Genomic DNA, 23,117 nt, shown 5'->3' with positions numbered 1-23,117 from the left:
CAAAGTCAAAGAAGATGTGAATAAACAAAAATGAAAAATAATCCATACTCATGTGTGTTAAGTCATTTGTTCAATCTTGACGACCATCTAGATTTCATACTGATGGTAAGTTTTGCAAACTTTTCTCTAACGTTAATTTTACGCATGCTCGCATGGGGTTGCCAAAAAATGTCATCCATATAAAGAAATCAACATGGCCTTATAATTACAAAAAAAAAAGAAAGAAAACTCAGCTTATAATTCATTCATATACATGTACCAAATGGCAAGAGCCTGAAGCTTCTTTTCCTCACTTTGACCAATACCAAAATCACAAAGTATTAGTTTTCACTTATCAAGTAATCATTATATGACATATTCAATCATACGAAGCCTTATGGAATGCTACTGTACTCAAACCTTACTTTGTATTAAACTGTATCAATTATTAAGATGCCAGCCATATAGACATACATGTATGCAAAATACAAACATCTCTTTTGATCGAGCATAGAAATTCAAATCAACGTGTCGAAAAGCATTGAAGAGACGAGAGACGCTTGAATATTGACTGGTTACCCACAAGTTGAGGCCAATTCGAAGGAGGGTATAAGAGTACATCGGAAATGTAGAAGCAACCATTTCCAAAGAATGTTACACAAAGTACATGCATATTCGGCTTGTAGAGTCCCCTCATTGCTACTTTATGAGATGTTTTTGTGTTTGTTCGGACCTTTGTACGTAGTGCATGGTGTCACATAAAACAGCAAGTTTCCATGCTGTTTCTGTAGCAGGGTATGTTTTTACAGGGAGTGGTTCCTAGAAGAAGCTACAGTGGTTTGGCCATGCTACAAGAGCAAAGGGCACTCTAACTCACACTATACTGCAAGGCAGGGCGGAGGGTGTAAGACCTAGGGGACGTCCACGACGGACTTGGACTAGTGACCTGAAAGAATGGTCGGGACAAACAGTACATCAGCTAGAAACCCTGGCTGAAGATAGAAGGAGATGGAAAACTTACGTTGATGGCATCGCTGCCCCTACGGCCGATGAGGCTATGGGACCGGTGAGGTGAGGTTCCTAGCCCTTTCCCTTTAACATACTTGGGGTACCTCTCCGCGAACACATAAGCTTTGCTTACAAGGTTAGCAATGTACATGACTATGTTCATGTACAATGTACAATTTGTGAACTTGATTCTGAACAGGATAACTTTCTCAGGGGAGTGAAAGAGGCCATTTACATCAGAGCCCACCAACCTTCCCTCAACCGAGACGGGGGCCGATACCGACTGCCAAGCACCTTTGACCCTTTGCTGACATCACGCTTTTGGTCTGGATGTGTGACCTAGGCTTTGGGTCAATTCAACTTGATAAGGATCAGAGGACTGAACGAAAGCTTGTTGGTAAGTGCTGTATTCTGTGCACGGATATATGGTTTAAAATTGTATCATAATGGACAATTTGTCATGATGATGTATGTACTCACAACCCCCTCCTTCGAAAAACCATCAACAGGCACTAAATTTATCTAGCGCTACATATTTTCATACACATCTTTAGCCTCAGTGCTAACAGTATCAATCAAGATATCACTTCTAATACTACAATGTAGATCTGCTATAGATTTTATTGGTTGATTTTCTCCTTAAATTGTTGGTTCTATGTTTCCACCGTGATGTGTGCAGTTCTATGCGATGGCTTTGGCCTCGGGAAGGAACCCTTCCCAGTACTTGATAAGCTGTGGAAGATGGGTACAAGATGAAGTTAGTTTTAAAGGTGCATTATGTAACATTCATACAATACAGAATTTCAAAGTAGATTTTCCTACCATTTCTTAGTAATAATACATAGTAAAGGTGGGGTCACACATGCATATATATTCAAGTCCATTTGAGGTGCCTATGAAGCTCTTAGTCTCTACCAGGCTCCACAGGTCGCGGGAAAAATAGTACAAATCGGACAAATAAAGATACATAACATGCCAGATGAGTTAGCTGATCGAGAAGTATGGTTAGCGACCCAGCCAACTCGTCTGACATGTTACCTGTTTACGTTTGTCCAGTTTCTTTTATTTTTCTAACGATCTGTGGGGCCTGGTGGAGGTAAATACTCCCATGCGCGCCTCGTGCGGACTTAAATATATACGCACGTGTGAACCTACCTTAGTGAGATCAATACTACTGAATTGCAAACTGATGTTTTAAACAAGTGTACTGTATGTTGTTGATTAAAACCAAATGCAGAGTTTAAGATGGTTTCAGAAACTGTAAAGCTGTTTTATACAGTTCACGAACATGGTAAATATGACCTTATGACGCAAATGTGCTATAAAGTGGTTGTGCAAATCATTCACATGAAGGCTTTGTTCTCAACAATTTTTGTTTTATTCGCAATTTTTGATCCCAAATGCTTTAGAATGGGCTTTTAGCTGAAAATAAATGCAAAAGTCTTGTACTTAGACTATTTAGAACCACTAAGAATAGTCTCTAATAGAACTTTTTCATCCTGGCAAAAATGTACAATAAAGAAAAAAAATGTAGATGTCTCCTGACCTGTTGCTGACTGTTCATGAGTGTTTCCATGTACTTGATGATGATGTTACGGAAATCTTTAACACGGTTGGTCTGCGGGGAAAAGGAGGATACTGTAACATTACTGACATCACAGTTGGATACTGTAACATTACTGACATCACAGTTACATTAATGACATCACACTACTTCAAGCAAGAAATACAGTTACTGATTATAAGGGACATGGTCTTGACTTTCCCATGTCATGACAAAAAAAAATGAACAAATTCGAAGAAGAATTAAAAATTTTCTCTGACAATATTCCTATTTTTGGAAAGAGTTTGTTCCAATCCCCCATGCTATAAAGCTGAATTTTTAACCTACTGTACAAACTGTGTATTGTACTAGATATGAATATAGCATCAGGATCACAGAAGAGTTCACTGACCTCAGACCTCCTGATCTCCGTGCGGATTGTCTTGGAGATCTCCTCGAAGTCTTCTCGCCCCTACTCCACCTTTCCTTCCCACTGGACAAGACAAGTGCAAAGGTGAGCACAAGTTAGCAAAGAGAATGAAGTAATTCTATTGTAATTAAATGTTTATAACTGGTCTCATGTTGCTCAAAGCTCAGAGGCCTTGGGTTTGAGTTCCCTGATGTGCTATCCCACTGAACACAAATTTCCTCACTTCACTCAGGTGAAGATGACTACGTAGCTGTCACATAGGGACAGTGTCACATAAGGACAATATGTCATATAGAGACGTCCCTTGAATAGGACGTTAAATGGAGGTTCTGTGTTTGAAGAGAGCCAAAACTTGAACACATACAATGTAAAAGGTCCCACTTCCTGTTGTGAATTACTGACCAACAATACTAACAATATTCTGAATTACTGAACAACTTTTGACTGTCAAAGTCAAACATCTCTTCAACTATATTGTACTTACATGGGCAGTCAAACCTGCACTAGAGGTGGTTTCAAGCACAGGTTTGACTGCCCTTGTATCTACAATGTAGTTTGACTTTGACAGTTAAAAGTTGTTCAGCACTTCAGTTTCAGAATGTCATGCATCCTTCCAAGCTTAAATCTTATGAAAATTTCTGAATATTCTGCAAACGCAGGAAGATTTGGGACCGCGTGGCGCAATTGGCAGCACATTTGACTCAGGTCCAGAAGGTCCTGAGTTCAAACCCCGCTGTGTCACTGATCTTGTGCCCTTGGTAAAGGCACTTTACACGACTTTCCTATATAGGCTATAAGAGTCTTCAGCAAATTGAAGTTGGTAGCCTCAAAAACGGAAGGAAGATTTTTCCATCCCACGCACCTCTCTGATCTCCTCCTGTGCGTGGGCGATCTTGTCCGTCTTCCCCGTCTGCTTGAACTTGGCCTCCGCCTCCCGCTTCTTGGCCAGGGTCTGCTGGGCGTTCTGCCAGTTGTGGAAACTCTTCACACGCTCATGGAACACAATCTGGGGGGAGAGGAGGGGAGGTGTGAATAACACGATCAAATAGTTCAGTTGCCAGAGCAGGGCTCTAGCCAGCATCCGTTTTTCCGTCAATTGATGGAAATTTGCTGCGTGTGACGGAAAAATTTTAAAACCAATCCGTCAACCTTGACTGTAAAAAATCTGATAAAAGGTCCTTGGTGGAAGCTACAGGCTGCTTGGGGACGCCGTCCACGGCCGTAAAAGCCACACACTGTTTGTTTTGCTATTGTTATGATTGTTGACAATGTGTGTCGGTGCCCTTTCGCATATGATAATCTCATGAAAACCCGTTTTTCAAGGTCTCAGTTCAGTCTCTCTAACTCCTGGAATAGTGTTTTCGCGACAGTGGGAATTGGCTGACGGAAAAAAAATTGAGCTGGCTAGAGCCCTGTGCCAGAGTATGGCGGGGTAGGGTCTGTGATTAACACACTGGCTAGTCCCTGTTGCAGTTCTACACCTTGGTATGGAAACCATTAATGGTGCAATGGCCAGCGCCCATCTCCATTTCTGTAGCCCTGGGCCACACAGCTTCGTATAATGTAAATGCAGAAATCGATTTTCAATGATAACTGGCGCGATTTTGTGCCGAATTCGGCCAGTTTGCGTTGGATTTTGACTACCATTACGATGTTATGTTTAAGAAAAATATTGCGGCGGATGCATGTGCGTGTGCTTGCTATATGCCATCAAACACAACGGAAAACATTTAAAATTTGCATCGGGCATGTTGTGAGTCGATACTCTTCTAACCGACCACCTGTCCAAATCGACCGCTTTTGCCCGGTCCCCCGGGTGGTCGTCTTGGGCAGGTTTGACTGTATATACAAATATAAATTTGACACTTCTTACCCGTATGGCCTGGATGATTCCGATGTAATCCTTCAGGAGTTCAGACAGCAGGAAGAAATCATTGTCTGCTTGCTCCAGATGAACCTGGGGAAGAAAGGAAAACATAACATTTGTGTAATACAAAGTTTTTTTTACGTTCATTAAGGTCATACCTGTGATAGTGGGTGTTCCTGACTAAGTGATGCGGAACACACCGTGTTGTATTCTATTTATGTCATACCCACCTGAGAAAACACATCTTTTGATTAGTAATGCGCCAAAAGTTGAGAAAATGTGGTGATCTCGAACAAAAATTGCTGCAACAGCAATGTTCCAACGTCCGAATCAGGTATTCAAATTTTTGACTGCGCCACACTCAGTGTGTTCAGAGTATGTTCGAATTATTCACTAGGCCTGTGTGATACAACTTTGGAGCCTGTGTGATACAGGTTTTATCACACAGTCCGGAACACCCGTTCCAAACGTTTTCGCATCACAGAAGCAAAGGCAAGACCATATTATAGAAAATTAATAATAAACATTTTCTCAAAATTTCTGTAGCAATTTTTGATTGTACATGTTAAAGTAAACCCAGAACGGAACCTTTGTGACTGACCTGTTCAATCTTCTCCTCCACCTCTGCCAGCTGAGACAGTGCGCGGGACAGGGCCGTGTGTTCCTCACTGTTACTCAGCATAGCCGTGCTTTTCGCAAAGGCTGCCGTGCTGATGCCAAGCTCTGCGGAAAGAAGAACAAAAACTTTTAAGTCACTTTCCTACATTGAGCAGAAACCAAGAGAAAATTCATTGCTCTGCTTAACTATAGTATTAATACACTATCCACACAGCTGAAGAGATCTGTCCTTGGTGCTGAACACACCATTCACACAGCTGAAGAGATCTGTCCTTTATACTGAACACACCATTCACACAGCTGAAGAGATCTGTCCTTAACTGAACACACCATTTACACAGCTGAAGAGATCTGTCCTTGGTACTGAACACACATTTACACAGCTGAAGAGATCTGTCCTTGGTACTGATCACACCATTCACACAGCTGAAGAGATCTGTCTTTAACTGAACACACCATTTACACAGCTGAAGAGATCTGTCCTTGGTACTGAACACACCAATCACACACCTGAAGAGACCTGTCCTTCGTACTGAACACACCATTCACACAGCTGAAGAGATCTGTCCTTGGTACTGATCACACCATTCACATAGCTGAAGAGATCTGTTTTTGGTGCTGAGAACACCATTCACACAGCTGAAGAGATCTGTCCTTGGCGCTGAACACACCATTCACACAGCTGAAGAGATCTGTCCTTGGTGCTGAACACACCATTCAAACAGCTGAAGAGATCTGTCCTTGGTGCTGAACACACCATTCAAACAGCTGAAGAGATCTGTCCTTGGCGCTGAACACACCATTCACACAGCTGAAGAGATCTGTCCTTGGTGCTGAACACACCATTCAAACAGCTGAAGAGATCTGTCCTTGGTGCTGAACACACCATTCACACAGCTGAAGACATCTGTCCTTGGTGCTGAACACACCATTCAAACAGCTGAAGACATCTGTCCTTGGTGCTGAACACACCATTCACACAGCTGAAGAGATCTGTCCTTGGTACTGAACACACCATTCACACAGCTGAAGCGATCTGTCCTTGGTGCTGAACATACCAATCACACAGCTGAAGAGATCTGTCCTTGGTACTGAACACACCATTCACACAGCTGAAGAGATCTGTCCTTGGTGATTAACACACCATTCACACAGCTGAAGAGATCTGTCCTTGGTGCTGAACACACCAATCACACAGCTGAAGAGATCTGTCCTTGGTGATGAACACACCATTCACACAGCTGAAGAGATCTGTCCTTGGTGATGAACACACCATTCACACAGCTGAAGAGATCTGTCCTTGGTGCTGAACACACCATTCAAACAGCTGAAGAGATCTGTCCTTGGTGCTGAACACACCATTCAAACAGCTGAAGAGATCTGTCCTTGGCGCTGAACACACCATTCACACAGCTGAAGAGATCTGTCCTTGGTGCTGAACACACCATTCACACAGCTGAAGAGATCTGTCCTTGGTGCTGAACACACCATTCAAACAGCTGAAGAGATCTGTCCTTGGTGCTGAACACACCATTCAAACAGCTGAAGAGATCTGTCCTTGGTGCTGAACACACCATTCACACAGCTGAAGAGATCTGTCCTTGGCGCTGAACACACCATTCACACAGCTGAAGAGATCTGTCCTTGGTGCTGAACACACCATTCAAACAGCTGAAGAGATCTGTCCTTGGTGCTGAACACACCATTCAAACAGCTGAAGACATCTGTCCTTGGTGCTGAACAGACCATTCACACAGCTGAAGAGATCTGTCCTTGGCGCTGAACACACCATTCACACAGCTGAAGAGATCTGTCCTTGGTGCTGAACACACCATTCACACAGCTGAAGAGATCTGTCCTTGGTGCTGAACACACCATTCACACAGCTGAAGAGATCTGTCCTTGGTGCTGAACACACCAATCACACAGCTGAAGAGATCTGTCCTTGGTGCAGAACACACCAATCACACAACTGAAGAGATCTGTCCTTGGTGCTCAACACACCATTCACACAGCTGAAGAGATCTGTCCTTGGTGATGAACTCACCATTCACACAGCTGAAGAGATCTGTCCTTGGTGCTGAACACACCATTCATACAGCTGAAGAGATCTGTCCTTGGTACTGAACACACCAATCACACAGCTGAAGAGATCTGTCCTTGGTACTGAACACACCATTCACACAGCTGAAGCGATCTGTCCTTGGTGCTGAACATACCAATCACACAGCTGAAGAGATCTGTCCTTGGTACTGAACACACCATTCACACAGCTGAAGAGATCTGTCCTTGGTGATTAACACACCATTCACACAGCTGAAGAGATCTGTCCTTGGTGCTGAACACACCAATCACACAGCTGAAGAGATCTGTCCTTGGTGATGAACACACCATTCACACAGCTGAAGAGATCTGTCCTTGGTGATGAACACACCATTCACACAGCTGAAGAGATCTGTCCTTGGTGCTGAACACACCATTCACACAGCTGAATACATCTGTCCTTGGTGCTAAATACATGATCCACATAACTGAAGAGACTTTCCCATTTGTACTGAACACATCAGCTGTATAACTGAAGAGATCTTGTGTATAACTGAAGAGACCAAATGTGCCAAACCTGACCACTTTTTTTTAATATTGGAAAACAATTATAGAAGATGTGAAGGAATGAAAATGAAGAATCTGTTCTTGCCTACACCATACTTTGGTGTTAAGTGAATTATCCAGCATTCCTGACCACTTAGACCTCGACATACTGAAGCCATTTTTTCTGCCAAACTTTTTATTTTCATTTTCCCTCACAGCAGTTTTGGGATACCCAGAGGATGTCATCCACTGCATCTACATAATTAATACAACATGGGCTAATAAATATGCGGAACAACAAAAACACTGAGACTGTACCTTTCCTGTAAGCGACCATGGCCTTTACACTAGCGTGCAGTGGCTTATCGTCATGTCAAAACAAACAAAAACAAAATAGAGACTGTACCTTTCCTATAAGTGACCAAGGCCTTCACGCTGCCGTGTAGCAGTTTATCGTTATACAATACAAAGAAACTGTACCTTTCCCTTAAGCAGAACAAAAACAAAGTGACTGTACATGTACCTTTCCTGTAAGTGACCAGTGCCTCCACGCTGGCGTGTAGTTTCTTCAGCTGTTGGTCCAGAGCCTCCACCTGGTTCTGTTTCTCCTCGAACCACTGGTCAGACTCGTCCATCTTGATGGTGACCTTGGACAGGGTGTCGCCCACGCCCTTGATCAGACGCAGCACGCCCGCCCCGCTCACCGCAGAGGTGCTGGTGGCACGCGGCAGCTGGAGGGTCAAAGGTCACAGGGTTTTAGTTAGGGATGCGTCCATACATCTTTTGGACGCCATATTCTCAAAATAATAACAAATTGGACGCCCTACATTCAAGCAAGACACCCTGGCCATGGAAGAGTAGCCTTTTATTGACTTATAGTGATTTATAGCTACATGGTACATGTACAATATAGGATTCATGATTAATAAGTTCAAGTCCTTCCCACTTAATTCCTAACTTGCCTTAGGTGAAAATTACTACCTAGCTTCAGTTAGGGACATTGACCTACATGTACGTTATACAGAAGACGGCTAGTCGATCAACGGATAGCACAGCAAGTTCAACTGCCATACTCTTTCTCATAATAGCTGCTATACTCCTTCTCATAGCGCTTAGCTGAGGAGCACTTTGTTGTACATGGACCATGTAGCTATAAATCACTATAAGTCATTAAAAAGGCTTAGAAACTGTACAAGTTAGTTTTAGATCCATTGCAAAGAAGGATCAAGACTTGTATATTAAGCACTAACACACCTCATCCTGCTCCAGAAAGTCCCTGAAGTCTGGGTCCATCTGAAGGACTGGGTGGATACTTATTCTCTGCAGGAACCTACAGGGAAAACAAAACAAGTGTTACAGCATGTTGGGCAAAAAAGTACAACTAAATTTACAGGGTTATGCAAACCTTTTCCTAAGCAATGCAAAAAAGAAGCTGCAGCAATTTTTTCAAAAGTCATTTTGCATAAATTCAGTAGCCTGGGTGCCATGCTACATATGCATGTAGTTATACGCTGCTTCCATACTATTCAACCAACTGCGTATAAATGTCCTGTTGAATCATACAAGCTATTTTTCATAACTTGTTCTTATCCTATAGGCATCTTTAACTGTCCTCTTAACTACAGCAATACCCTACTCTAAATTTCTGGTGAAAACCCTGGAATACTTTATCCTCCTTTTAGGGGAGTGTAAATGTTACCTGACCAGAGTAAATCTGTATCTTTCTTGTTACATTGTACGATATAGATAATTATCTTCACATCATAAGATTCCATCCCCACTTCTGTACCTTTCCAGGAGGGCCCTCCTCTTCTCCACAAACTCAGTAGAGCTGGTATCTTCCTTGGACATCTTTATCTTGGTCATGCCTGCCAAGAAACAATGAACAAAAGAAACTGGATTTAAGCACAGTCTTTCAGATAGACAAAGGTACACAATCAAACCTGAACAATACTGTAACAAGACTCTCTTAAAGTTATTCTGTGTAACACAAACTCCGCTGTCCAGGGCTGTAACTGGCCCCTCCTAGTGGGCCGGCAGATGATTGGCGGGCTGCTATAAGCGAGATTTAATCAGGCTATCTTAAAGTGAGATACAATTACAATGAAATAAATACAATGTGTAGTAAAGAAGGACCACCCACCAACAACACTCTTCTCGGGAGCAGGGGGCACGATGCGGCCAATGTGGACGTGTTTCTGCGACAGCTTTTCGTGAAGGCCGAGGAAGTCGCTGAATCGTCGCGTGACCGTCATGCTGGGGCGCCTGAAGGCAGGAATGCTGGTCTATATAGTAGAGAGAGAAACAGGATCATTATACAAATCACAAAGATACCACAAAAATCAGGAAAGCAGAAGTAGGACTAGGAGGTACAGAAAGTTTGGGAAAGAAAATATCTAGTGTGTGTATGCACTGACCTTTTTTTCCTCTCCAAAATCGAGACACTTGTGTGAAGATTAATATGATTTATTACTTAATGTAGATACGCATATTCACTTTGAAGGAGCTCTCAATCTTAACACTAAGTCTTGTATTCTGACTTCTTTCGATCCGACAAATGTGACAACAACTTTGACATATCCACTGCAACTTGTTGTATATATTCATACCACAGGCTTTCATTGGTTGTAACAAATTAAATACACAATGACATATACCTTGTGTACATTTCATTGCATTGAATCTTCATCAACTCTATTCTTTTAAACACTGTAAAAAAAAAATATCCACTGAACTACATTTGTACACTACCGTACCATATAAGATAACATACCTATCTCAATTATACATGGTACATCCTCAGCAATCGTAAATGTGTGCTTGTATGTGCATGAATGCTCACCTGAGTAGTGACTTTATAACTCATGTAGGCCCCCATACCATCACCTGGAAGATGATTAATGTTTTGTCACAATTTTTTAAAGATTATGTAAGTATTTAAAATCTATATTTAACCAGGGTTGGAGAAGTCCACTAGACCAATTGTCCCAGGCAAGTGAAAGTGTTGATCGGGTAAGCCAATGTTCTACTCAACTTATCCGATCGGGCAAGTAAGATTTTTCCATGGGTGAGATTTTGATGCACTTGACATGTTACTTTTCAGTCATGGCATCAAGCATTGGTCAACACAGAAAAATAGAGCCAATAATAAAAATATTGCAATGCAGGAAGTGAAAATACATAGAATTTTTTTTTTCAATTACGGGCAAGTGAAAACAATTGTTTCAGGCAAGTAAGTTTTTCAGGTATTTGCTTGATATGACAAGTGAATTTTAGAAAAACAAGTTATTTATTGTTAAACCCTGAAAACTGAAGAATTACAAAGATGTACATACTATACTGTAAATGCAGAAATGTTCGCGGTGGATTAATGTTCGCGTTTACCGCGAAATTAAAACCACCGCGAACATTTTTTCATGGTAGTCTTAAAGAGACAACAGTGCATGGTGCTACCGCGAAATTAATACCACCGCGAAAAGTCCTTTTTCCCGCTACCGCGAAATTAAATCCCCGCAAACTTAAATGCATTTACAGTACATTGCATAATGTACGCATAGGCCGATCATAAAATGTAATTTCATTACCAAAAGATCAGTGACACTGTAATGTATAGATTTTTGTTGGTATGACAGCTAACCTCAGTAAAACTTACCAATTTTGCCCGGATCATGCACCTTGATGTCCAAGGCAAACTGGTCCCCACTTTCCTCCTCTTCAATCTGGAACAAACAACAGCATAAAAACTCAATGTAGCACACTTTTAAAAATTATTATTGGCCTAAGTTAGTTTCATACTTGGGGTGAGAAAGTTTGCTGCCTCGACCACAAATAAGGTGCACAATTCAAGTCTTGGGGAATAGTTATAAAGAATGAAGTCATTTAGGAATATCTATCAAAACTTTCAAATCAATGTTGGGATTATATTCAGTCAATTTGTTACTTTGCTGGACACCAAGTAATGTTTGGTACGAGAGAAAGAAATGAAAAACTCGGACAGTAGAGCTGTGACCTCAGGTCAACTTGCTTCACTGAAAGCCAGATACCTGCTTCTTTCTAGTTTTGAAATACGAAGGGTATCCTCATATGCATCAAATATTTTTTTTTAATGTTTGTAGATTTCATGATATGACTCTTACAAATTGGTGGCTAGCTTTCTTGGCTGTTGTGTACACGTCATCGGGAAATGAGCTCCAAGTGATGACGGATCGCCGCGCAAGTCCGCGCGGGCGCGGGGTGCACGAGGCCCCGCGGACGAAACTCGCGTCGCCCGATGGGCCATTTCTCGCTTACTATTCAAGGTATTTTAATAAAAATTGCACAAATGGTAAGAGAAAGACTTTATTCAACTTATATACTAAATTTTAAACACATTTACTTTGATAAATATCTGTTTGAAGGCGGTGAAGTTGACCCATTTTCAGTGTTTTTCGACCTCGTAAAGGGTTTCAACCGGCGTGCGCCACCCCTAATATGAGGGACACAATCCACATGATCATAGTTTATCATTGTTTCCTTGCTACTTACTTACCAATACTGATTTTCAAGAAGACGTTTATTGAAAAGTACATTTCTAACAACTTTATAATTGATAATGTAAAATTGGGTGGATAATGAATCGATAAAACAAGGATTCATAGTATTACCTGATTCATAACTATTGTGCCCCAAAATTTGAGTTATGTACCTTATTTCTGGCTGAGGCTGATCAAACATGTGTACTTGCCTGTTAAAGTGACACTAGCACAATATTTTCCCAAAGATTAAGTTATAGATTAGGCAAAGTTAAGCAACCAGTTCACAACAAAATGTACCGGCTGTACAACGGAAAACAAAATGAACATGATTGCACAAGACTCCACCTTCATTTTCATACTTCAAAATAGTACAGTCAAACCTGTCTATAGCGGCCACTCAAGGGACTGGACAAATGTGGCCACTATAGACAGGTGGCCTCTGTATAGAGGTGGTAACTTGTAGATAAAATACCCAAGGGACCGACAAAAAGTGGCCACTATGGACAGGTGGCCCCTCTGTAGAGGTGGCCCCTAATACAGGTTTGACTGTACACCTTTTAGACATCTAAAGACTGCCCCCCCCCCAACATACATTTATTCTTAGCAGTCTTGCCCTCTTTTATAATAAAAGAATCAGCTCTTTCTCTTATTTACAGATGCCACCAGTAGAATGGCAAGTTGAACATAGAACATATATGTACAACTAACTGTAGTAAACTAAATACTCGATGTATTCCCAAGAAACTGAAACGCTGATGATGGTTAAACACTAAATGTAGGTACATGTATGTAGTACATTATAATGTCATTATGATTAATACAACTTAAAAGCAAAGAAGTTGATAACGTGTCAGATGACAAATTTCCTTGTTCTAAACCTTTTGCAACTAGGTGAGCCAAATTTACCATGTACCTTACAAATGTACTTGACATAAAAATACACAATTGAAACTAAATCCTATCTATTGAATGCCCAGGTATAGTGCAAAAGTACAGTCAAACCTGTACAAGTGACCTCCCATAAGAACCATGTGGCAAGCATTTAGAATCCTTAATACCTGTCTTTTAGAATCCTTAATACCTGTCTTTTAGAATCCTTAATACCTGTCTTTTAGAATCCTTAATACCTGTCCACATAGACAAGATTCTATCGGTCCTGAGTGGTCTTCTTGAACAGTTTTGACTGTATAATCTAATTTTGATACCAAAAATAAAAAACGACACATGCCCCCTCGTGCATCCTCATAATAGAAAAACAGGCAAATTTAGGCTATACAAAAAAAGTTGAAGATGACCAAAAGTGCCAACCATGCACATGCACCTTTATATTATTACAGTATACATTTTGTATCCTTATCACAAACACCGTTACAGTACAGTGAGGAAAGGGCAGAGGGTACCTGGGCAAAAGAGGTGTACCCTACCTGTAACAACACACAACAAGAGGACATTATCAGTCAGATTTCTCTAGTTAGAGGCAACTAACACGTAACAAAATGGGAAAACCATTTCATGTTTGAGTGGTTCAACTTTGGACCAAAGTTACATCAGTTTGGCTTGTAACACTAACAGTTAAAGTAAAGAAAAATCTGAGTTTTGTAAGCAGGAAATGAAAAAAAAATGAGCAAGATGGCTTTGTAAATGATATTGTCATAGGGAAAATCATTTTTCCAATACCATTCATAACTGCCTTCTCCAACAAGCAAAAAATGACACATCTGGACATGAAGAAAAATAACACAGGGCTTCCATCTACACGATCCTGTCTTATAAATGTAAAGAAACCAATGACACAGACAGTCCCACAAAGACATAACAATTATTTTTTCCCTCATAAGTGCAAGATGCAAAGGAAAAGTAATAAACAGTTACTGGTGATACCAAAATCACGACAAAAAGAAAACCAACACCTAAAGGGGATATGTCACTGGACTGCAGTATGTTGGCATCTATTTATTTACTTCACCTTTCTGCCTTTGTCACCAATATACATTAGGGGCATTTAGCGACTATTTTTTCTGTTAAACTGCCACAACCGGATATATACGTGACCTATGTGCCGCGCCCGAATGTATCTGGCACACATATACGTGACCTATATGCTACCAAAAATGCTTTTTCTTGTTTATCTTGTTTTGCTTCTTCACAGAAAATTTTTCTTCTAGGAAGAAAATTATTCTGTCTCCAAGAAATCTTAGAAAAATGTGCTTGTCCATGGGGCAAGCAAATTTTTGCTTGTCAAGTTTTTGAGAAACTTTGAGATTTGTTTTCTTGTATTTCTTAAAATGCTTTTTCTTGTTTATCTTGTTTTGCTTCCTAACAGAAAATTTATCTTCCAGGAAGAAAAAAATTCTTGTATTTCTTACGAGTTGAACCTGCTAAGAAAAAAACAAGAATTTGTAGAATTTTTTTCTTGCATCATAAGAAAAAATAAGAAGATTTTGCTTAAATGTCTAAAAAAAAAATTTGTGGTTTCTCGTTTTGCTTGAATTTTATTCTCAATTTTCTTCCTGCAAGAATATTTTTCTTCATATAAGAATTGTCCATGGGGTAAGCAAAATAAGAAAAAATCCTTTTTGGTAGTGATATGCATGCCTGGTGGTGTCAGATGCTACTGTACTGCCACTGTACCTCAGTCCAGTGAGATATGCCCTTTACATACAAGGTAACACCATGTTCAGAGCCTTATTTAATTTTTTTAATTATTCACCTCTTCCTTGGATTTCTCCATGGAGGGTTTGCGGGGGGCGGGGGTTGGCTTGGGCTTCTCCTCCGTCACAGGTTTGGCAGGGGGGAGCACCTCCGCCATGGGGGGTGCCTCCAGGGGGGAGGAGTCAGAGTCTGGCTCCATCTTAGCCGGGCTGGAGGGGCCCTCTGTCTCGGGGGAGTCCAGGTCTACCTCCTCACCTTCTCCTGTGACAGGTGTCAATCATGGACAAGTGTCAATCATTTTTCAAATCAACTGTTCATTGGTATGTCAATCAAAATATGCAATCATGTCTGGGTTTTTTTCAGTGGAAAATCAAGACCTAATATAAAAAAAAAGGCATTAGTTCATCAGCAAATGATAATTAATGTTGTCATAATTTTTATTTTATCTTCAACAGTCAGAAGTATATTGAGTTCTTCCAGTTAACCATCAAAGTGGGGTTGGCTATAGACTTATTGGAAATAAGCAATGTCAGTCATTCACAATCATTGAAATCATGCTTACACTGTCATCTTGAATTTATTAAGAGAAGTAGACACATACAGACATGAAAACGTGTACATAATTAAAGTGATAAAATCCGTGTAATCTAAGGACGTCAGAGTTGCGTTTGGCCGTAGAACGCTTAGATTGGTTAATGATTAAGTCACCAAAATCGTTGAAAATCGGGTTGAAATTTGAGATAATGCCTAAATGTTGATTTGTTTCAGTGTTTCTTCTGGTAAGCTCTAATTTCCAAAGGGCAGGCCAAACTCTGATGTCTACCCTTAAAAATTGCTGCAATGCAATATATATATACAGTGTATATGTGTAACTGATCATGAGCAAGATCAACAGAAAGACATTGCAATATATTTTCTATGTGTGTTGGTAAGTAAAAATTGTATATTGTATTGGTGCACATCTCTTCATTTTCATTTGTCTGATTTCTGTCAGTTGCGTGGCTGCAAATCAACAATAAAGATGATTAAGTTCAAATTCATGGCATTGTGATTAGGGTTCAAGTTGAGAGCAAACAATGAGTTAAGACTCAATTGAAGGAATATTTAGCCCTGTCGATAAAGCTGAAGGTAAAGAAGTAGAGTCAGAAAGACAGACAGAGAGGACATTAGAAAGGTGTTAGGCCATGTTCATAATAAATGGATGACGTCCTCTGGGAAACCCAAAACTAATGCGAGCATGTGGAAAAAAAACATCTTGCAAGAAAAAAGTTTCAAATTCATTACAAAATCTAAGTGGCTAGGAAGGTTGAACAAATGACTTAACACATGTAGGGTATGGTAAAGCAAACAATAGATTCTAGACATTTTCCACTTTTGCACACATTTTCCACATTTTGACTTCGGAATTGACTAAAAATGGCATTCTACAACATAATGCGTTTACCGATATTTTTTGGGGGGCAATGTATGATATACGTGTACTGTAACTGCATTTAAGCTCGCAGAGATTTAATTTTTCACGATAGCAGGAAAACGGACTTTTCACGGTGGTTTTAATTTCGCGGTTGCACAAACAGATGTCATCCATGTAATTTAATTCACATGGCCTAATCTTCTACCTTACATTGTAATTAGTTACTGTAAATTCATTTAAGTTCGCGGGGATTTAATTTCGCGATAACGGGAAAAAGGACTTTTCGCGGTGGTTTTAATTTCGCGGTAACACCATAGACTGCAGTCTAATACTATAATAGAAAAATGTTCGCGGTGGTTTTAAATTCGCGGTGAAGTGGTCACCGCGAAAACCGCGAACATTAATCCACCGCGAACATTTCTGCATTTACAGTACTTTAAATCAATGAAACAGTTTAAAAAGTAATTGTGGCCTAAAAAAACAAGGAATAATCCCATGAGGCCATTTCAATGAATGTATACACAGACAGACAGTACAGAAGGACAGACAGACAGACAGACAGACAGACAGTAGTTGCAGAGTTGTTACCAGAGATGTCCATCTCAGGAGGGGGTTCATCCACAACTTCCAGTTGGGGCGGGGCGGCCGATTCCTCCTGCATGTTTTGTGCTAAACACACACACGAAAAAACATGACTTGTTCATCTCCAGAACTTCATGAAATTCAGAAATCTTTAGGCTAGCATTTTGAAAAGATTGTAAAACGGTTATCCCTAAAATGAAATATCAAGTACATGTTAAGATAAGCAGTCAGTGTCAGCAGCCTTTAAGCTTTCCCCTCCTCCTATAAATAATAAGAAATTTTGATATGAAAGGAAAACATATTCATGAATAGGAAGATGCACACAAATTTTTGTGTAATCTTCAACTCAATGGAACATTATCAAAAAAATATTGAAAGCTGTTAACGTGGTTGTACCATTTTTAAGTATGATAAGAAACATGCCACACCAGGTCTACTGTAGGATATTTATTTGCCACTATATACTAGTAACTATAAGCATGTGTATAACATTCTTGCAGTGGAAAAATATATGACAAGCACATACAAGCAGCGTCTCTACAGTACAGTGCCACCAACAGATCTGTAAGGAGTAAGACACTGCCACAGAAATCTTAAGACATGACAGTTTTTAGAAACTGCACCAGCTGATTTTGCACCAGTCCTGTATCTTCAAGAGACAAGCCAGTCAAATCTAACCAAATTGTTCATAGTTTTTCTTCAAGTTCATTCGTAAGATATTTGGTCAGCAGAAAAACTCAAATTACTCTATTCAATACAATTTAGTGTCAGAAGACTGGCTTGTTTCTTTAAGAAACAAGCCAGTCAAATCTAACTAAGCTGTTCACAGTTTTTCTTCAAGTTCATTCGTAAGATATTTGGTCAGCAGAAAAACTCAAATCACTCCGTTCAATACAATTAAGTGTCAGAAGACTGGCTTGTTTCTTTATGTAGAAGAGAAGAAAAGAAAAAAGAAACATTTTTGGAGTTACCAGGTTTGGGACCAAAGAGATCAACAGACACTTTCATAGGTTTCAGTCGTGGCTGTTCACTTGTCTCAACGGCTGGTTCTTCACCATGCTTAACAGGCGATTTTGTCTGAGGAGGCATCATGAGGTCTTCCACCTCTTGAGCCTCTTGAGCTGGAGTCACAGTTGTGTCTTCCTGTTGGTTTTGTGCTAAATACTTTTCCTTGTTCCAGGGCTCTGTAAGAAATTTGTGTCAAGACAACGACGCCAAGATACACCGAGATCTTGACCATTTTGAAAGAAACTTAAGATGAGATTGAAACGAAAGTTGAGAGGTCAAAATGCAAGAGTCTCCGTGCTATGTATAGCAGTAAAAGTGTCTTCTGCAGTCTACATTATGCCACCTCCTGAAATTTGTTTTGAAAATGTATTAAAAAAAACACAACAGAAAACACATTACACCAGCTTATATCAGTATAGCATAGGGCTACCTACACAATGTGTATGTAACATGCGTGAATTTGAGGGAAAGAAAGAACCAAATAAATGCAATTAGAAATGCTATGTATAGGTTCTATGAAGCAATGCAATTTCAGAGTAATTTCAGGGTTGGACAAGTCCACTGGTCCAATTGCCCAAGGCAAGTGAATGTGCTTATCAGACAAGCACATGTCATGCTTTACTTATTAATCACCCAACTGGGCTAGTATGATTTTATGATTTTTTTTTACTGAAAATAGACAAAACAGTATTTCATTGCAAGTAAAATGAACAGAAAAACGTTATTAAAATTTTGGGCCGGCAAAAAGTTAGTCAATGGACAAGTATGAATGACCAATGTAAATTGTACATGTAGTTGCCTTATACTAGCGCTAGTGAAATTTTGGATTGTCCAACCCTGGAGGACTGTTCAATGTGCGAGGAAAAAAACAGCACCCGTTCTACAGCATGCCACCACCTGTGTTAGAAACAAGCAAGTTGGATCTACGATAAATTTAGTCTACAATTTACTTTGTCCATTTTTTCATCATCCTCTTTGACATTGCCAGTGATGTGACAAAAACAAAATTTTTTCAAGATCCAAATTTGCAACAAGATGTACATTTTGTATTTTGGATATCAAGACTGAAAAAGGAAAACCGAAGACATGCCAACTTGCTTGTTCCATGAAGAGATAGAGAGAAAAAATTCTTGGTTACCAGGTTTTGGGGTATGAAGGTCTACAGACACTTTCATTGGCTTGAGCAGTGGCTGATCAGTTGAAACATTTGCTGGCTCTTCTTTATAAGCAGGTTTGACTTCCTTTGCCTTTTCTTTCTCTTTTGGAGGTTCTTTTTTAGCAGCCGCATCACTCTGGGGCGGTTTGCCCGAATCTGCCGCTGTCGGAATAAGAGGCTTTGGTTCCTCTATGGGTGAGAGGTCGTCTACGTCCTCTGTAAGTTTCCGACGGAGCTTCGATGTGTCTACCTCAACCGGGCCTTCCTGTTTATCTGTCAATCACCACGATGTCATCATGTTATCTTTATGTTGAAAACAATCTTTTTGGTTTGTTCTATAGCTGATTTGACATCTACTTGTCTTGAAATTTCTGCCTTTTTAAAGTATATTGTACATGACCTATCGAAAAAATGTCATTGACCCAATATATGACACATGTCCCAAAAATATGATACATGTACAGTAGAAGCCAATTCATTGCACAACGGATTATCACACACTTCTGTTAATCGCACAAGATTTAAAAGTCCCAAACTGGTCCAGTCCAGTTGGATAACTTCGCTTTGTTGCGCCATTCTGATAATTGCACGAAATAAACTGCCAAATAGCTACAGGGTGTGCAATTTAACGGCTTCTACTGTATCATCAAACCTACATACAAAGTAGTGACTACCTCCACATAAGGACCTCCTATCGGATAATCCAATATGACAACATTTTGGTGGTCCTTATAGATAGCTTTTTGCAATGACACACACTTTAAGCATCTTGTATAGTGACCACCTGTACACGCCCATAAAGTTGATTCCACCACATGCATAGTGGGCCCCATGCACCTCTAGTCTAAGGTCTAACAACCGTTCCAGTAATACACCCTACCTCCAAACAGGTCATCGTCTGCAGCGAACAGATCCTCCGAGGCCTTGTCCTGGGCTGGTTCTGTGGGCAGGCTGGCCGGCTCATCTTTTACCTCTTCCTTAGGGGCCTGAGGGTTAAAAATCTTCTTGTTAATTATCTAAGCAATGATGTGAATCAGCCTGGTAACCATTCTCCATGGGCTGGTTTAGAGGTGTTTACTAGTAACCATTCCCAGTTTTAGGCACAATCTAGACACAGTTTCTCCCGATATCTGCGAGCCGACAACCTCGTGCCGACAGCTTTTTTTTCAGCGTCTAGATGGAACTGCAATATCGCCATAAAGATATCAGGAAAATTTCTCCCGAAAGGTCTGGAACATTTGCCCGATAGCTTAGCAGGGGTCCCCGATAGCTTAGCAGGGGTCCCCGACAACTTCCGTGTGTGTGTAGATGCGTCCAGACTTCGGGAGGGCTCATTAGCATATAATGCAGGCTCATTAGGCTATGTAGCTGTTTATGACTGCGAGTGCCACGTACGGGTGTCCTACAGCCAACGTTCCAGATCCCTCCCGACATCTCCACAGATATCGGTAAAAACTGTGTCTAGATTGGGCCTTACTTAGCATCTTTCCATATGATTACTGTTAACCCAAGCAGAGTGATTGAAACAAACCCCATTTTCAAGCACTATTTAAGGGGACAAAAGCAAACAAACAAACAAAGAATACAATCATCGTGGGATCAACATTGTTCAAGTACCTTGCTGTTGGTACAACATCAAAAGTTTGTCAATATTTATGTTCAAAGTCCCAAATTTGTTTGTTCTTATTTACTGAGTAACCCTTGTTTATTCACTTTAATTCCTTGCATAGTACTGTAAATGCATTTAAGTTCGTGTGGATTTTATTTCGCGTTAGCAGGAAAAAGGACTTTTCCCTGTATTCTTTTAAGTTCGTGGTAGCACTGTAGTCTCTTACTGCCATGGAAAAATGTTCTAGGTGTTTTTAAGTTTGCGGTGAAGAGGCCACCGCAAAAACCCGATAATTAAGCCACAGCTAAAATTTCTGCATTTACAGTATTACTGGTAGTAGCCTGGATGGCAGACTGTTTCCAGGGCCTACTAGTACACACGTCAACTGAGTTAGATCCTGCACGATAGATATCGAGATCGCGCTGGTGGTCTGAAATCTAGTCTATAATTTTGCATAGATCATTGATGGCTGCAGCAATTATTTTGCGATCAAATAACTGAAAGTTTATATAAATTACAAAAAGACTGTTTAAGTCCCAAATATGACCTTAATGGCTAAAGAATCCACTACATTCTAATCTTTGTTCACCAATCTTACATGTTGTACACTGTTGTAAAATCAATATCAATCTTTGTGTAATATTAATAAACATCTACAAACAGGTTGCTGATCACAAATAGAGAAATATGGTGCTCATACTTTCTACCGGTCTTCCAAAGACCAGGAAACAATTCCATTGCCACTAAACACATTCTAAAAGTTAATATAACTTGTCTGGGCTATTTGTGCCCTGAGAAGTATACGTATTTCTGTAAACTACAGTAACTACTGTTACCTGATTTACGGTATAACTGATTTGTGTGGGAGGGGGGTTGAAACGTGGACACCATAGATTTTTGCTTCCGACTTCTATAATTTAGATTGATGTCACACAGAGCACTCTCTTTTCTACAGCATGGCGTTGAGGTGTTTCTTTCCTAACTAGATCTAGCATCCTAACCTTATCGGGTGACAGAGCAAAAGGACATCCGGACAAAACTGTGGGGAACCCGTCCCACTAACTAAGCTTCCGCCCAAAAGCAAACACTGCACCACCAAAAAAACTGCCATGTTTGCATAAAGATAACGCCACTATATCAACAGCAATGGCTTCTAAGAACAGCTATACGCTTCCTTGTATGTTCAAGGTATTCCCACCTCATTTGGAGTCGCAAACAGGTCGTCTTCCTCTTCTTTCTTGTCGGGTTTCTCGTCGTCGAAAAGAGGAGGTGGCTCCCGATCGTCTGCCATGTTGGATGACTATGCGGTCATGTGATTAGCATGCACACCGCTCACGAGCTCCCTCTAGCAGCTCATGACAGAACTGCAGGGACGCTATCAGCTTTCATGAAAGTTCGAGTTTGGCGTTCTGTGAGTAGCATTCAACGATATAATTTGCACTGTACGGCATACTTTTCCTCATGTTGTAGCTGCTGTACACGATTGAAAGTATGATCGAAATTTTATCATCTGGACGGAAACGGACGAAAATGGAATATATTTCCGTTGAAAGGTTCACCTAACTTATTACGTGTAATTAAATAACCGCTAAAATAGCTTTTACGCTGGAAATTCCGCAGTCTTAAACTACCTTCCGGTGGGTTGAATTTGCTATCGTTGCAAAGCAAAAACGTAAAACACGACTACAATGATGAGAATAACAATGATATTTCTTTGTATAAATCCACCATTCTTCTTGATTAGAAATTACACTTAGTAACACATACAAAAATTCATTGCATTGATAACTTGCATCTTTTACATTATATGCATTTTCAAATAAAATGCACAAATTACATTGAACACCTTGCTCACCATAATTTCTTTAGTTGCTTTTGCATATAAAGTATCTTCTTACACAACAATAATCATTCATGTGAAAAATTACTCGAAAAGTCGTAATCGTATTCATGTAGAACTTGCAAAAGACCATTTGTAACCACACAAAGTATATCATAGTTACACTGATCTACCTAACAATTAAATTTTCTTGAGTAATTTACCGTTCTTCTTGATTAGTACATTTATGATATTACAAAAATGCATTGATAGTTGTATCTCCCAAATGATATGCAAATATAAAACAAACATTGCATTGATACTGCCAT

General features: G+C 40.1%; 1 protein-coding gene across 1 annotated transcript; it reads right to left on the bottom strand.

The window, feature by feature from the left end:
- Positions 1-1,590: 1,590 nt before the first annotated feature.
- Positions 1,591-22,307, bottom strand: LOC118410196 (sorting nexin-2-like). The gene is made up of 19 exons (XM_035811745.1): positions 22,168-22,307; positions 20,241-20,346; positions 19,343-19,633; positions 17,203-17,283; positions 15,259-15,461; positions 13,949-13,972; positions 11,687-11,753; positions 10,877-10,920; positions 10,452-10,478; positions 10,178-10,319; positions 9,824-9,902; positions 9,289-9,364; positions 8,558-8,765; positions 5,429-5,550; positions 4,834-4,917; positions 3,823-3,966; positions 2,943-3,023; positions 2,534-2,605; positions 1,591-1,719 (listed from the first exon to the last, which is right to left on the bottom strand). The coding sequence occupies exons 1-17, from the start codon at positions 22,258-22,260 to the stop codon at positions 3,003-3,005; spliced, it is 1,812 nt and encodes a 603-aa protein (XP_035667638.1). The 5' UTR covers positions 22,261-22,307; the 3' UTR covers positions 1,591-1,719; positions 2,534-2,605; positions 2,943-3,002.
- Positions 22,308-23,117: the final 810 nt, after the last annotated feature.

Source organism: Branchiostoma floridae, chromosome 2 (genome assembly GCF_000003815.2).
Source record: "Branchiostoma floridae strain S238N-H82 chromosome 2, Bfl_VNyyK, whole genome shotgun sequence".
In the NCBI taxonomy this organism is placed as follows: domain Eukaryota; kingdom Metazoa; phylum Chordata; class Leptocardii; order Amphioxiformes; family Branchiostomatidae; genus Branchiostoma; species Branchiostoma floridae.
The sequence above is the reverse complement of the archived record's forward strand: the minus strand, read 5'-3'. Positions and strand labels throughout refer to the sequence as shown.